Source organism: Xylocopa sonorina, chromosome 7 (genome assembly GCF_050948175.1).
Source record: "Xylocopa sonorina isolate GNS202 chromosome 7, iyXylSono1_principal, whole genome shotgun sequence".
In the NCBI taxonomy this organism is placed as follows: Eukaryota; Metazoa; Arthropoda; class Insecta; order Hymenoptera; family Apidae; genus Xylocopa; species Xylocopa sonorina.
In genome coordinates this window covers 2,902,616-2,919,354 of record NC_135199.1, presented here as the reverse complement: position 1 = coordinate 2,919,354, position 16,739 = coordinate 2,902,616, and the positions used below count along the sequence as shown (strand labels likewise).

General features: G+C 41.6%; 2 protein-coding genes across 3 annotated transcripts in view; one reads left to right on the top strand and one right to left on the bottom strand.

The window, feature by feature from the left end:
- Window positions 1–14,173, top strand: part of LOC143425503 (beta-galactosidase) — a 188,880-nt gene extending 174,707 nt beyond the window's left edge. The window contains exons 1-10 of one of the 2 annotated variants that reach the window (XM_076898367.1): window positions 10,174–10,431; window positions 10,877–11,043; window positions 11,165–11,315; window positions 11,428–11,491; window positions 11,565–11,659; window positions 11,736–11,963; window positions 12,468–12,639; window positions 12,737–12,858; window positions 13,187–13,594; window positions 13,696–14,173. In XM_076898367.1, coding sequence (XP_076754482.1) covers window positions 10,360–10,431; window positions 10,877–11,043; window positions 11,165–11,315; window positions 11,428–11,491; window positions 11,565–11,659; window positions 11,736–11,963; window positions 12,468–12,639; window positions 12,737–12,858; window positions 13,187–13,594; window positions 13,696–14,139 — 1,923 coding nt within the window. In that variant the 5' untranslated portion in view covers window positions 10,174–10,359 and the 3' untranslated portion in view covers window positions 14,140–14,173. Of the gene's footprint in view, window positions 1–10,173; window positions 10,432–10,876; window positions 11,044–11,164; window positions 11,316–11,427; window positions 11,492–11,564; window positions 11,660–11,735; window positions 11,964–12,467; window positions 12,640–12,736; window positions 12,859–13,186; window positions 13,595–13,695 lie in introns of those variants that run through there. The other variant, XM_076898368.1, reaches the window with a different exon arrangement.
- A 677-nt stretch (window positions 14,174–14,850) lies between these two features.
- On the bottom strand, window positions 14,851–16,433 carry LOC143425683 (uncharacterized). The gene is made up of 5 exons (XM_076898684.1): window positions 16,427–16,433; window positions 16,142–16,309; window positions 15,719–15,888; window positions 15,265–15,430; window positions 14,851–15,116 (listed from the first exon to the last, which is right to left on the bottom strand). The coding sequence occupies exons 1-5, from the start codon at window positions 16,431–16,433 to the stop codon at window positions 14,875–14,877; spliced, it is 753 nt and encodes a 250-aa protein (XP_076754799.1). The 3' UTR covers window positions 14,851–14,874.
- Between the last annotated feature and the right edge of the window lie 306 nt (window positions 16,434–16,739).

Here is a 16,739-nt window from a genome sequence, read left to right as displayed (position 1 = left end):
GTGGTAAACGTTCTGCTTTTCGTTCCATTCTTTCCATTCAGCGCCTAAATTATGGTAACCCAGTGTGCACGCATGTAGACTTATTGAAATCCATTCGCACGATTAGGCGCTTAATTTAATTCTCCTTGTATAAAAAAGAGTAATTCAATTTTCTTATCCTATCGCTGTACTTTTATTGCTTGTTACATATTTATTTAGAATCTGTCTGAATTTTTAATCATATTGTGGGCGTGCGTAAAGGAATAGACTCGATATTATACGTAGACAGTGTTAAAATGTTAATTTACGATCTATGATACGAAGCATGCACTCTGTTTATTACCCCACGCGTATCTGTGCTTCAAATAATCAAGCATGCCAATTACACCATCGTAACAAATCCTATTTACCGTTCCATCGTGTACGTGGAACTTACGTAGCAAGATTTCGGATACTTTATTTAGCGCGCAACTATTGTTTACAATACGTCGGAGTATTACACGAGAAATAAGATGAATCATTGTAATAATAGTCATAAATCTCATTAGAAGACACGATAAAGCACATTTATCTGGTGGCAACTATATAAAAGAACCCCGGTGAATTGAACCCAGCAGTAAAAAGTTACGTGTCGTCAAGAAATGTGTGAACGCATGTCGAATAGAAATTTTGCGAAATGAAAGGTAACGTTAGAAAATGAATAATCATATTCTCTATGACACAAAGTTACTAGTTCCAAGAGAAAAGATTTATTTACTCGATGAAAAGTAAAAAAATTGAAACTCGTATAATTAATATTCAGTTCTGATCGACAGGTATCGTCAGTGTTTTGCTCATCGTCTCGATCGTTTATACGCACAGTGCGCCTTTGGATAAATCAGAATGGTTATCAGCAATTGAAAAGCGGGAACGGGAGCACGAATTAAGGGAGGAAAGGTCATACGTTTGGCCGTATGGCTGGAATAACAGAAGAAGAGGGCCGAACGCCGACTATCTACAAGGATTTCTGAGAAACCCGAAATACCTCTACGACGAGAAAAACCCGACGGTTCCCTTGGACTTGCTCCGGTCGAAAAGGAAGTCCGATTCTTCCGACAGTAGCTCCGAATCGGAGTCCAGTAAACTGATCTCATCTCGCAGAAAAAACTCTCGAAAGGAGACTTCCGAAGAGAAGGATTCTGCGAGCGAGGACGAGTCCTCCGCGGAGAAAAAATCCAACAAACGACGTGAGAAGAGTCCTCCCAAATGGATAGTCGAGAGAAATCGTCGTCGAGAAAAACACCGCCGCAAGAAAGATTCTTCCGAGTCGTCGAACTTGACGGAGGAACATAATTCTTCTGACTCGGACAGCTCTGACTCAAGCAATTCCGACAAACGCAGGAACAAACATGAGAAGCGGCAGAAAAGTCGCAAGGATAAACAAAGGAAACGTGAATCGAAAGAACGCGATAACTCCTCGTCGGATTCTACCAGCGAGTCCACGTCCGACGAAGAGGAATTCAAGGAATACTTGAAGGCTGCGTTGAGGCGTAGGGAAAATTCCAAGGAAGTAGTACGCATGCTTAAAAATCGTAAAGTGGACGGACGTAATGACTTATCGGAAACGGATATTTATTACAACAGATTATACAGATTGAACAGAGATAAATACATCGAATGGAAGAAGCAAGTTGAATTGAAGAAACAAATATCTGAGATGGACGATCTAACCAAGAAGAAATTAATAAGGTTTTGTAACATACCAGAAGAAACTGAGAAAGACGTAAGAGAGGATCAGATAAAGAAGTGCGTGGAGAATCATATGTCTACAAACGATAAATTTAATATTACGACAGATTTATCGGTAATTCATTCACAATCATCTCTTAGAAAGAACGTAAGTAAGTCTATATGGATCGAAAAGAATAATGGCTCGAAAGTGGTAAGAACCTCAATTGCGATAAACAAGCTTCAAACGAATGGAGAGCCGTTGCAAATTAATATATTGAAAGAAAAACAGAGTGGATCTGATCAATCGTCGAATAGAGATGATGTGGTAAAGACAGTAGTTAATAAAGTGAGCGGTAATGTCAGCGTAGTAAATTCTGCTAGTGAAACTCCTACACGTGATAATGTTGTACCATCGACTAAAACAACTAACAATATCGCGTCCACTTCGGTAGATGCACAGCCTACAAATTCAGGAGGATCAGAAAATACCAACAGAGGTAAGACAATAAACTTCATAGTTAATATATTACTGTAAAATTGGCAATAATAAAGTTAATCGTTTCAATTTTTTAAACAGATGATGAACAAATTACGACGGAAGAAGGGAATCTTCCAGCAAATGGAGATAAACCTTCCGATGTTGGTGGGGAATGGACACAGTTGAACACAGGCGAAGCAACAGGTGACGAACAAGTAAAGCATACTGTGCAACAGAAAACGATTATTTCAAAGGATGAACAAGGTACGTTACAAGTTTCAAATTCGAAACAAGGAACAGTACTTGCCGAAGGAAGCATCAGTATTTCGAGCGATACAGCCATTACGAATCAAGGAAGCAGTACTTTAGATAACAATGAAAAAAGTACTAGTGACAATGAAAAAACGAATTCGGAAGGCAGTCAGTCTTCGATATCAGGTAATGAACAAGCAGCAACGTCTGGTTCAAAAATTGAAAATCTTCCGGCAACGGGTGGTGCTCAACCGAGTGAAGTTACAAACTCAAAATCGCCTAGTGCACACAATGATGTCAGTCTACCAAATAATATCGAAATTCAAGTCGATGCAAATAGTGCTTTAGCCAAAACTGAAAGTAGCAACAATAGTGTTAGCGGATCAAGCGATTTAAATGTTAATGAATCTATAAGTTCAGAAGTTGATCAAGCTGCTCCACCACCAGCAGCAGAACAAAAAAGTTTAGGAGCATCAGAAGTAGAACAAGAAAGTTCTGGAGCATCAGCAATAGAACAAAGAGGTTCTGGAGCAGCAGAAGTAGAACAAGGAGGTTCTGGAGCATCAGCAGTAGAACAAGGAGGTTCTGGAGCATCAGCAGTAGATCAAGGAGGAACTGGAGCATCAGCAGCAGAACAAGGAGGTTCTGGAGCATCAGCAGCAGAACAAGGAGGTTCTGGAGCATCAGCAGCAGAACAAGGAGGTTCTGGAGCATCAGCAGCAGAACAAGGAGGTTCTGAAGCATCAGCAGCAGAACAAGGAGGTCCTGGAGCATCAGCAGCAGAACAAGGAGGTTCTGGAGCATCAGCAGCAGAACAAGGAGGTTCCGAAGCATCAGCAGCAGAACAAGGAGGTTCCGGAGCAGAAGCAGCAGAACAAGGTGGTTCTGGAGTATCAGCAACAGAACAAGCAGGTTCTGAAGCATCAGCGGCAGAACAAGGAGGTTCTGAAGCATCAGCAGTAGAACAAGGTGGTTCTGGAGCATCAGCAGCAGAACAAGGAGGTTCTGAAGCATCAGCAGCAGAACAAGGAGGTTCTGAAGCATCAGCAGCAGAACAAGGAGGTCCTGGAGCATCAGCAGCAGAACAAGGAGGTTCTGGAGCATCAGCAGCAGAACAAGGAGGTTCCGAAGCATCAGCAGCAGAACAAGGAGGTTCCGGAGCAGAAGCAGCAGAACAAGGTGGTTCTGGAGTATCAGCAACAGAACAAGCAGGTTCTGAAGCATCAGCGGCAGAACAAGGAGGTTCTGAAGCATCAGCAGTAGAACAAGGTGGTTCTGGAGCATCAGCAGCAGAACAAGGAGGTTCTGAAGCATCAGCAGCAGAACAAGGAGGTTCTGGAGCAGCGGCAGCAGAACAAGGAGATTCGGGAGCATCAGCAGCAGAACAAGGAGGTTCTGGCGCATCAGCAGTAGAACAAGGAGGTACTGGAGCATCAGCAGCAGAGCAAGGAGGTTCTGGAGCATCAGCAACAGAACAAGGAGGTTCTGAGGCATCAGCAGCAGAACAAGGAGGTTCCGAAGCATCAGCAGCAGAGCAAGGAGGTTCTGAAGCATCAGCAGTAGAACAAGGTGGTTCTGGAGCATCAGCAGCAGAACAAGGAGGTTCTGAAGCATCAGCAGCAGAACAAGGAGGTTCTGGAGCAGCGGCATCAGAACAAGGAGATTCGGGAGCATCAGCAGCAGAACAAGGAGGTTCTGGCGCATCAGCAGTAGAACAAGGAGGTACTGGAGCATCAGCAGCAGAACAAGGAGGTTCTGGAGCATCAGCAACAGAACAAGGAGGTTCTGAGGCATCAGCAGCAGAACAAGGAGGTTCCGAGGCATCAGCAGCAGAACAAGGAGGTTCCGGAGCAGAAGCAGCAGAACAAGGAGGTTCCGAAGCATCAGCAGCAGAACAAGGTGGTTCTGGAGCATCAGCAGCAGAACAAGGAGGTTCTGAAGCATCAGCAGCAGAACAAGGAGGTCCTGGAGCAGCAGCAGCAGAACAAGGAGATTCGGGAGCATCAGCAGCAGAACAAGGAGGTTCTGGCGCATCAGCAGTAGAACAAGGAGGTACTGGAGCATCAGCAGCAAAACAAGGAGATTCTGGAGCATCAGCAACCGAACAAGGAGGTTCTGGAGCATCAGCAGCAGAACAAGGAGGTTCCGAAGCATCAGCAGCAGAACAAGGAGGTTCCGGAGCAGAAGCAGCAGAACAAGGTGGTTCTGGAGCATCAGCAACAGAACAAGCAGGTTCTGAAGCATCAGCAGCAGAACAAGGAGGTTCTGAAGCATCAGCAGTAGAACAAGGTGGTTCTGGAGCATCAGCAGCAGAACAAGGAGGCTCTGAAGCATCAGCAGCAGAACAAGGAGGTTCTGGAGCAGCGGCATCAGAACAAGGAGATTCGGGAGCATCAGCAGCAGAACAAGGAGGTTCTGGCGCATCAGCAGTAGAACAAGGAGGTACTGGAGCATCAGCAGCAGAACAAGGAGGTTCTGGAGCATCAGCAACAGAACAAGGAGGTTCTGAGGCATCAGCAACAGAACAAGGAGGTTCTGAGGCATCAGCAGCAGAACAAGGAGGTTCCGAGGCATCAGCAGCAGAACAAGGAGGTTCCGGAGCAGAAGCAGCAGAACAAGGAGGTTCCGAAGCATCAGCAGCAGAACAAGGTGGTTCTGGAGCATCAGCAGCAGAACAAGGAGGTTCTGAAGCATCAGCAGCAGAACAAGGAGGTCCTGGAGCAGCAGCAGCAGAACAAGGAGATTCGGGAGCATCAGCAGCAGAACAAGGAGGTTCTGGCGCATCAGCAGTAGAACAAGGAGGTACTGGAGCATCAGCAGCAAAACAAGGAGATTCTGGAGCATCAGCAACCGAACAAGGAGGTTCTGGAGCATCAGCAGCAGAACAAGGAGGTTCCGAAGCATCAGCAGCAGAACAAGGAGGTTCCGGAGCAGAAGCAGCAGAACAAGGTGGTTCTGGAGCATCAGCAACAGAACAAGCAGGTTCTGAAGCATCAGCAGCAGAACAAGGAGGTTCTGAAGCATCAGCAGTAGAACAAGGTGGTTCTGGAGCATCAGCAGCAGAACAAGGAGGTTCTGAAGCATCAGCAGCAGAACAAGGAGGTTCTGGAGCAGCGGCATCAGAACAAGGAGATTCGGGAGCATCAGCAGCAGAACAAGGAGGTTCTGGCGCATCAGCAGTAGAACAAGGAGGTACTGGAGCATCAGCAGCAGAACAAGGAGGTTCTGGAGCATCAGCAACAGAACAAGGAGGTTCTGAGGCATCAGCAGCAGAACAAGGAGGTTCCGAGGCATCAGCAGCAGAACAAGGAGGTTCCGGAGCAGAAGCAGCAGAACAAGGAGGTTCTGAAGCATCAGCAACAGAACAAGCAGATTCTGAAGCATCAGCAGCAGAACAAGGAGGTTCTGAAGCATCAGCAGCAGAACAAGGAGATTCTGGAGCATCAGCAGTAGAACAAGGAGATACTGGAGCATCAGCAGCAGAACAAGGAGATTCTGGAGCATCAGCAGTAGAACAAGGAGGTATTGGAGCATCAGCAGCAGAACAAGAAGGTTCTGGAGCATCAGCAACAGAACAAGCAGGTTCTGAAGCATCAGCAGCAGAACAAGGAGGTTCTGAAGCATCAGCAGCAGAACAAGGAGGTTCTGAAGCATCAGCAGTAGAACAAGGAGGTACTGGAGCATCAGCAGCAGAACAAGGTGGTTCTGGAGCATCAGCAGCAGAACAAGAAAAGGAACAAACATCTGAGACGTTAAGCGAATCGACAACGCAACTTGCTGAAAGCGACGTTAATATTAACGTGAGTGGTACAAGTATCAAATCCCCCGATAGTGCCAACAAATCAGAATCAGTAACATCAATATCCCAAACAGAAGATTCCAAAGTAAAATTAGGACAGGAAGTAATTGAAACTACAGGTTCCAAATCAGAAACAGTTGACAGTGTTAATATTAACATATCTGACAATATTAATATTATAAGTGAACAAAGTACCGTCTTGGATAACAGTGGAAAATCTTCTAGTAATGTTGGTGAACAAATAGATTTCAGTGTTAATGAGTCTACCACATTAAGAGGTGAGCAATCATCGATCTCCATGCGTAAGAACGAAAATCCTCCGACAAGAAGAGAACAAACACTTGAAGCATCAACCCTAGAACCGGCAACTCTATCTGCTGATAATAGTATTGATGCAAGTGTAACGATACCATCAGAGAATGCTTTAGACGATAATAAAGAATCTAATAGCAATGCTGATGGACAAACAAATTCAAGTACCAATGATTCAACAATATTGATAAATGAACAAACGTCGTCTACTTCTGAAACTGAAATCTCCATCGCGACTGGAAAACAGGGGATAATTAAAATACCAAGCACGAAGTCAGACGCTAATCCTACCGACGATAACGCGAGCATATCAATTAACGTGACGGAAGCAAACAATATCCTAGATAGTAGCGACAAATCGACTAATAATGAGAGTGAGCAGACAAATTTGAACGCCAGCGAGTCCTTAATCACTGGAAGTGAACAAACACTGCTATCATCTCCTCTTCCGCAAAACAATTCCAAAATGGGGCAAACTACCGAAACAATAACCGCGAAGGAGGAAACTATTCCTGGTAACGTCGACATAGCAAACAACGTGGTTGACGCAGACAATATTCTAGATAATAACGATAAATCCACCAGCAGCACCAGTCAAACGACCGATTCTAATGTTACCAATGCTGCGGCATTGTCTAATATATCTGAAGAGGAGCCAGCAACCGAAGCGTCAAACCTCAAATCGGAAATAACCCGTGACGTTGAAAATGCCAACGTATCGAATGATGTAGGAGTTACAGTCGAAGTAAGCAGTGTCTCGGATAAAAATGAAAACTCAAGTAGCAATGTCAATAAGCAGACGGAGACAAGTGTTAAAGAGACTTCAACATCGAGAGAGAAACCGGAGCAACCCGTACCAGCTTCTGAAACTAGAGACCCTGTTGTAACAGAAGGAGGGCAGGCAACGAAAGCGTCGAGTTCCAAATCTGAATCAACGGTAGATATTGTCAGTACATCAAGTGCTGTGAAAGACACAGATCAAGCGAGTAGTATTTTAAATAACAATGAAAAATCGACTACAACTTCCAATGATGAAACAAATTTGAATAGCAACGAATCCACCACGTCGAGAAATGAAGAAACAACCCTTCTTCCTCGGTCTAAGGATTCGACCGCGACGGAAAAGGCACAAGCAATCGAAATATCTAGCTCAAAACTAGAGATAAATCTTGGAAGTAATAGTATCAATACATTAAATGCTACTGCAGTTGTAATTGAATCAAACAGTAATTTGATCAACAGTGTCGAATCAACTGTAGATACAAGCAAACAAACAGTTTCAGCTATTCAAGCGGTAAATGTTAATTCATCAGCTGAATCTTTGACTCGAACCGACGAATCCAGCGCAGCGAAACAGAAAACAACGATCGAAGCATCGAATCTTAATAATTCCACCGTTGACGTAACCACACCAAGTAATGTAGATATCGCAATAGATGGGAACGATAATCCAAATACCAGAGAAGATTCCGCTAGCAATGGCAGTGAACTAACGGGCTCTACAACTGTAAAAAAAGACATAATTACCTCTTCCTCAGGCGGTGCAATAGGATCGATTAACATAAATAAAGAGTCAACAGTCGTTACAGTTGAGACAAATAGTACTTCGAATAACGAGGCGGTCGCGATAATAACCACTGACCAACAGATTAATACTGACGATAACAACGAACAAACTAATTTTAGTACCGACGAGACTACAATTTCAGGAAATGCTCAAACGACATTATCCGCTTCTCGAACTGAAGATTTGAGTACGACAGAAGCGGAACCGTTAACTGCAATATCTAATGATCAAAGTGGAGCTACAAGTACACGGATTGAAGCAATTGATACTTTGGACGATACTAATCAATCAACTGCTAGTGTTGGTAATGCGAATAATACTGTTAGCGAATCTACAAATCCAGGAAATACAGAAACGTTATCTACTTCTCAAGCAGAAAGTTCAACCGTGACAGAAACAGAACAAGAAACAGAATCGTGGGCGTTGCAACCAGAAGTAATCCTTGCTGATGATCCTAACGTACCGAACAACATCGCGGTTGCGTCATCCACTTCTCAACCCGAGGAATCCGTCGTTACAGAAGCGCGAACAGCAACCGAAGAAGCGCCGAGCGTGAAATCAGAGACGGCCGTTCTGGATGCTAACAACCGATTGCATAATATCACTGTTATAATTATCGCAAACAATGCTGTGATTACCGACAATCAGCCAAACGCTGGTGAAATAAATTCCAGTGTCAACAATTCGTCTTCCACCGCTCGGACTGAGAATTCTACGGTCACAAGAACGGAACAAGTAACCGAAAACTCGAATGTTACACATCAGAATCAGTCCACAGTGGCAAATAGCATTCAGATAGAAAAGTCTACCGTATCGTCCGAAAGAATCGAGTTAACAACGACCCCTACGTCGATTTCGAGTGATGCAGTTTTGACCAAAAACCCACAAACTAGTGACTCGACTTATAACACAGTTGTTTCAGAAACGATTTCAAGCACGGGATCGACTACCGAGCCTATTTTGGCAGTGCTCGACATAGACGCAGTGGTATAGAAGGAATTCGTATCAATGAAGAAATTATTCCTCGATATTGGAGTATGGTACGTTATACATTCGTTTTTCGATTGAAAATTGATTGTTCAAATGACGTAAAGTAGAAGCGTTTCGTTTTGTTGCAGACGATTCATAAAGGTACAAAAGACCGGAAGTTTACATGAGAAATGTTGATATTAAGAAAATAAATGCCTGGCATATCTATAATCAGCAATCCACGTATTTAATAAATAGTAAACTGTATTTTATTTGTTTTTCTTTTTTAACATTTCTTTCACAGCAATGTAATGCGACATTATACGATGTATTATTAATAATAATACAAATAACGTAGAACGTAACTGTATATGTTTTGTACTTATAGACACAATCATTAATTAATTATAAAATAAATAAACTTAAATAAATATTAGCAAAATTGGAAACCTAAATATGAATACCTTTGACCGTTTACTCGTTGCATCCTCCTACCCTTAGGTTCTACATCGTAAAAAATGAACGAACAATTACGAACAAAACCATTAGAAATATTCCTAAAATAGAAAGGTATATCGATGGTCGTGAAAATGACATCAGTGACTAGAAGTGGGTGGACAAATCGCGAACTAATCTACGTACAGATGAAACGAACGCGCCTGTTTGTCGTCAAAAAATACGAACAATATTTAACGACGAAATACGTGACGGAGTACAAGGTGATAAGCTGTAACAAGCTGTTAACGAATAATTTGATTTATAGAGTTTAGTAGAAGAGGCGAGCCGCCTGCGTCACATCGTTCCCGTTGCCGGCCGCGTAACGGGGCGTTCGCCTGTCCGGTTAAACAGTGGCCGATCCCAGTCCGAGCCCGCAGTCATCCTGGAGCCATCGGTCAGTACAGTGTCTGCGACACGTCCTATATCGGCCAGTGATAACTTGACCCGTCCTCGATCGGGTCAGAGTGCGCGTTCACGGCGACGCAGTCAGTCGTGTCGACAAACTGAAACGTAGCGGCGAACCTCCGGTTTCGCTCGGCTCGTTCGGTCCCTAAGCGTCCGAGTAATCGAACGGATTGTCCGCGTACCGTTATCGAGGCCTCGGCCAATAGCCATGCTAATAACACAATCGCAATTATTTTATTGATAACCGATCTCGCTGAACCAGCGACACTTTCTTCGGCAATGGATCTATTTAAAAACGGATTATCGGAGTCGAATTGATCGCAGATTCGTCGAATCTCCGATGAGCAAGGTTCCTCGGTAACGAAACAATACTTTTAAGTAGTAAAGAAAATGTGGTCGGTTTTGCTGACCTTAGCAGCGACCGGTGCCCTGGGAGAAGTGGTGAACGTACCCATGAACAATGTGAGTAGCCTCTGACTAACTTCTCGAATTAATTTTAAATAAAATTATCAAGTCGGAGCGAGACTTTTTATTCGCTGAATTTTTTCCTCCTTTCTTACCTGTTAAATTCTGAAACGATACTGTTCGAAGCCCTAGAAAACAAGTACTTCTGTTACTTTCCGAAGATTACAATAAAATCAATTTCAATTGCTATGCGATTTTTATGCAATGTTCCGAGGTCGTGTATTGTAACTATTTCTAGATAGAGAAGTAATCTTATATTTATTTTAAAAACATCCTGTTTTCATATCAGCAATGTAGCTCGTGCGATGCAAAAATTATATAACGTGTATTTCATCCATTTAATAGATAAATGAAATAATAGAGTACAGAGAACAGTTCTGTGGAATTATATACGTCGATGCAATATAACAGATATCATAGATTGAAGAATGTACAATTTCAGGACACGAAATTCGGTTTCGAAATCGACTACGCGAACAATCAATTTCTGCTCGATGGGAAACCGTTCCGGTACGTGTCCGGTAGTTTTCATTATTTTCGAACGCCTAGGCAATATTGGCGGGATCGTATGAGAAAAATAAGAGCGGCTGGATTAAACGCTATTTCCACGTGAGTTATCATTTTTCATACGACCCTAACTAAATTATCGGCAGCTCTTTCGCTGCACTCTCTTCCAACGTTCCCGCAAAGTTTACACGGACTCGTTCTACATGTCTAAAATCTTGTACAGTTACGTGGAATGGAGCCTTCATCAACCAAACGAAAACGAATGGCATTGGACAGGCGATGCGGATTTGGTAGAGTTCTTGAACATTGCTCAAGAAGAAGATTTGTTCGTTCTTTTGAGGCCAGGCCCTTACATTTGCGCGGAAAGAGATTTTGTGAGCACTTATCGAACGTTTGATATTTTTTAATAACTGTGATTAGTAATTCACTACTTTGAGTCGTTAGTGAAACTTACCGATATCATTTCTGTCATGGTATTTTATATAGGGTGGCTTCCCCTATTGGTTGCTAACACGCGACCCGAACATGAGGTTACGTACAAATGATTCGCGTAAGAATTTTCAATATCTTTTACCAATTTCTCATCAATTTCTACGATACAAGAATTAAGTCTCGTTCTATAGGTTACATGCAGTACGCGGAGAAGTATTTAACCGAAGTATTTAACAAAGTTAGACCGTATCTTAGAGGAAACGGAGGACCGATAATAATGGTTCAGGTATGCGTTTCAAGTGTCGAGCTATTGGAGGAAGCGTTTACAGCTTTGACGAGCTAAATTTTCGATGTCATTTCAGGTGGAGAACGAATACGGAAGCTACGCTTGCGACACCGATTACACGAGCAAGCTACGCGACATAATGAAACAGAACGTCGGAACAAATGCACTTTTGTACACGACCGATGGGACGGCTGTGAGTGCGTTGCGATGCGGTTATATACCGAAAGTTTACACTACCGTCGACTTTGGTACCAACACGAACGTAACGAAAAACTTCCAAATGATGCGTCTGTATCAACCGCGGGTAAATATCAGAGAACAATTTGATAAACAAAATATTTGATAAACAAGATACCATCAAGCATAGATAATTAAAAAGATACACGCCGTCGTTTTGAATAAAGTTTTATAATTAGGCGATAAAGGTGGTTAAATGTTTTTATTCGCGTCTGTATCTTGATGTCGATTATTGTAGATTAAGGAGGATTAGAGCAATGTTTTCAAAATACGATACAGACGATAATGTAACGCGTGCATTAAAATGTTGCATCTATTCCTTTTTTAAACTTAATTACATTCTTGACGTTCGTTCTGTCAAACGTAACGCAGCAGTTGTATACATGCACGTGTTTCTTCAAGGCTACGTAGCGTTATCAAGCTATGCCATCGGAAGGCCGTAATGAATTAAACAAGTTGCAAGTAATATGACATACCCAAGTAGAGTCGTTAAGTAAAATAGAATCATTTAAGTCACTTTTCAGACACTTTGAGTAACCATAGAATAATGAATTTATCAATGTTGCTTTAGGGCCCGTTAGTGAATTCTGAATTCTATCCCGGATGGTTGACGCACTGGCAAGAACCGTTTCAGAGAGTGAATTCCGGAGCAGTCGTGAAAACTTTGGACGAGATGCTGTCATTAGGTGCATCCGTTAACATATACATGTTCCACGGTGGTACAAACTTTGGATACACTTCTGGTTAGTAAGAATTATAAAATTTTATTTGCACATCTTATTTAAATATAGATTGTGCTTCAAGGAAATGGCAAAACATATTAAAAATATTGGAATATAGGTGCCAATGGTAATGAAAACACGTTCAGTCCGCATATAACTTCATACGATTACGACGCTCCGTTAACCGAGGCTGGTGATCCGACACCGAAGTATTTTGAAATAAGGAACGTTGTAGCCAAGGTACAGTATCCATCTTTTCTCCAATTCGATTTCTTTCGCTAAACATTACTGTTAGAAATTTCTGTAATTGTAATAACAACTCTGTATTGTTTCTGATAAAGGAAATAACAAACGTTAATTAACAAACGTTACCGTATCATGTAACAATGAAAAAGTGGGTTTTGCTTGACGCGCACTGTTACCCCGCGTTGCTTCTTGGCTAATTGCAGTCTTGCGTCCCTTCTCCTTGAGTCATTTAGGGATGAATTATTGTAAAATGCGTGGAAAGGGTTTGAGTGAGATTTTTACTCGCCATCGTCGTATTCCAACAATTATTTGATTTTTACAGTATTTGCCACTACCAAACATAAGCGTGCCAACGGTATCTCCGAAAGGAGACTACGGTTCGATCCTCCTATCGCCAGTCCTAAAATTATTCGATCCTATTGGCCGACAATTGTTCGGAACGGACGCTGTTGAGTCATCGAATCCGCTAACGTTCGAGGAATTCGGACTGCCGCACTGGTTACTGCTTTACGAGACCAATTTACCCAGTAAGCACGCGGATCCTGCGATTCTGCACGCGGTCGTCCGCGACAGAGCGTTGGTCTACGTGGACAACAACCTGGTAGGAACTTTGAGTCGTACCAGAAACATGTACGACCTAAGTTTAGAGGCGCCTTACGCGGAACAGCTGAAGCTACTGGTTGAGAATCAAGGAAGATTGAACTATGGGAAAGGATTGCGCGATTGGAAGGTTTCTTACTTTTGGAAATATTTTAGAAATCACTCGTAACAAATTCGTAATAAATCCACGGATGTAAAGAATAAATGTGTGTGTTCCATTTTTATTTAAAGGGATTTGAGCAGGCAACTCTGGACGGCACTTCCCTTGGCCCATGGAAAATGACTGGGTTCCGTCTGGATAACATGGACCCGTTGATCAACGTCGAGTCCAATACGTTGAAAACAGGATGCCTTCGTGACAGTCCAGTGATTCTTCGAGGGAACTTTTCGATCCATGGTCAACCGATGGACACGTATCTCAACCCTACCGGTTGGGGCAAAGGGGTTGTCTTCGTGAATGGTCGTAATTTAGGTCGATACTGGCCATTGGTTGGGCCTCAAATAACGCTTTACGTCCCTGCGAGCTATTTGAGGACCGGCAGCAATGAATTGGTACTGGTAGAATTGGAATATGTGCCGCACAGCAGGGAGATGAAGTTGCAGAACTATGCAGATCTTGATTTCAGTCTTGCGGACTCGAAAAACGCAGATACCGGAAACAATGTAAATGTCTAAGCTTAATCATTGTTTCTAGCGAAACAGATTTTTAAAGAACGTTCCACTTTCGATTTCTATTCTCAAAATAATTGTTGTTTGCGCGCTATGGTTACTGTGCTTTGTTACCACGTAGAAACTGTTCACGATAAGTACATTTTACATTATTCTGTTGTGACATTCCTTGGCAAATATATTCCTCGTATACATTCCCATTATATTGTAGGGTGCGAGACATGGAGGAATGAGTGTTTGACTTGAATGAAACGTGGACGTTTATAATCGTGAAGATGTGATTGTGAATATTCGAGAATATTCAGTATTCGATATCATTCAATATTGAAAACAAGGGGGTGCACGGAAAGCCAGATAAAAGAATCAAGAATATTCGATAAATGAATGTACAAAAGGATATGTGAAGTGCGAGTTTAGTTTAAGAACAGCAACGGTGTACTGTCTTTAATAAATATAAAATTAACTAATATTACATTTATTTGTTTAAAAGATCCTCCCATCTGAAATACGTTTAAGGTAAATTGAAGTAGTAACTCTTTAAATTTAAACTACATATTCATTATACAGAGAAATATTGGATAGTCTTACTCATACACATTGTTTTTCTTTATAATTTTGTGGGATTTTAAAATTCCGATTTTATATTCAAATTTTCTTCGCTTATTGTTTCACCTTGTCATTTTATAATAAACGATGAAGACATGTATATTAATAGAGTATCTAATACAGCAATTGTTTCATTCATTTTGGATAGTGTAAAGGTATCCAAGAAGCCCACGGATAAGCTGCAGGAAATTGTAAATGGCTTCTACCGAGATCTTCAAAAGTAAATACACTCATCGTCGACGTCTTGTTCTCTATATTTGAAGAGTTAGCACTATCTCCGATTGATACGTTGAGATCATGAGACCGCTCGTGTGATCGTAAATTGCCGATCACGGAAAATTGTTTTCTGCATAGGCTACAACGATACGGTCGGTTTCCTGAAAAGAAACGCAACGAGTAATCAGTTTTGCGTTTTGTTGGACAGCGTGATAATCATTCGTTGAAAGAAATTTAAAAATAAAAATTGAATGCATTGCAAAGAAACGCGTTTATTATTGCGCGATGCGATAGCTAAATAGGAATTACCAGTGTGTAATTGCATATGGTGATGTAGAGCTCCAGGTTTACAGAATCCTCGATTGCAAACCGAACATCGCATTGGCCAGTTATCACTATGGGAATACCCATGGGCTCTTAAATCCCCGGGTGTTGGAAAAGAGCGACCGCATTCGTTGCACTTATGGGGTTTTTCCTGCGATACAATTGCTCTATCATTATTGTATATCAGTAAATTAAATATCAGATTTAAGCGTCGCGTAATCTTCATTTCATTGCTTTATAACACCACTGTCTTATAACGATCTATAGGTTCTCCATGTGAGATAATAATTCAAAGATATTATACTTGTTTCCTTTGTCATCTCTTACATAATCGACAATTAAACGGATCATGTGTTTCACTTTTGTAGATACGTTGTTAAATATGACGTTTTACAAATGTATATAGAAGATTTTGTACGCATTGGATATTAATAAAAACCTTGAAATGAGTCATTCGATGGTAATAGAGATTCGACGAAGCTGTGAAACGTTTCCCACAAATTGGACACTCGTGGGGCCGTTCTCCAGTATGTATTCTGACGTGTGTATTCAAAGAGCTGCTTGTGCTGAACATTTTCCCACACACAACGCAACCATGCGGTTTTTCACCTGTTAATGTATGCAATTTATTATTCTATCGAGAAAGAAACTCGAGTATTTCGTTATAGTTTAGAAAAATGATTTCACAAAAATGAATTTATAACGTAAGATTCCAATTAAATATGCTTGCGAAATAAATCTCTTGAGCTTATTTATTTTAATCTTCCGATTATAAATTTTAATACATTTACATTAAAAAGGCGTGCAAAGTAATATAACGAAGTATACGATTTTACTTTCATGCAGATTCAAATAAACTCACCTGTATGGGTTCGTAGATGTCTTTTGAGCAACGAAGGTCTATCAAAATTTTTGCCACACGTTTGACAAGGTAAGCATCTTTGAAACTTCGATGAATTTAGTGGATTGATTTTCCTTTCGGAACCGCGACAGCTCAAATCTAAAGGGGCGTCCTGCGCTATACCGCATACTACAAGTTTGCCATTAAAAGCAAAATTTGAAACGCGTATATTTTAATTAAACGCTAGATGACAAGATTTAGTTAAACTTAAACGAGTACACCATTTCGCGAGAATTCAACTCTCACCTGACATTATAAATTTTCCTTTCTTGTCCGATTAAAAAAAAATGATGTGATGTGTTTTTAAGAATTGTAACAAGTGTTGCCGATAATAAAATTTCCCGCACTTTACAAATGAATCCAAACATGAAGGCGGATAAGTTTGAATTAAATGCTCGCTACCCCCGGCAGACGATGCAAACGATTACAGGTGAGAAAGAAGGTTGCCGTGGCAAAGGCGCATGTCGAAGGGGCGGTGATTTTTCCGTAGGGCGGAGTTTGATACACTTTTGCATAATATACAGTATCATGATGATAGAAGATATTTCACAGTATCCTA

Bases quoted from the DNA above. Each gene is read 5' to 3' on its own strand.
- LOC143425683 (XM_076898684.1), bottom strand. The intron at 15,431-15,718 runs GTTTTTATTAAT...ATTGTATCGCAG, and splicing joins ATCGAATGACTCATTTCAAG to GAAAAACCCCATAAGTGCAA. The intron at 15,117-15,264 runs GTAATTCCTATT...GTTTCTTTTCAG, and splicing joins CCATATGCAATTACACACTG to GAAACCGACCGTATCGTTGT.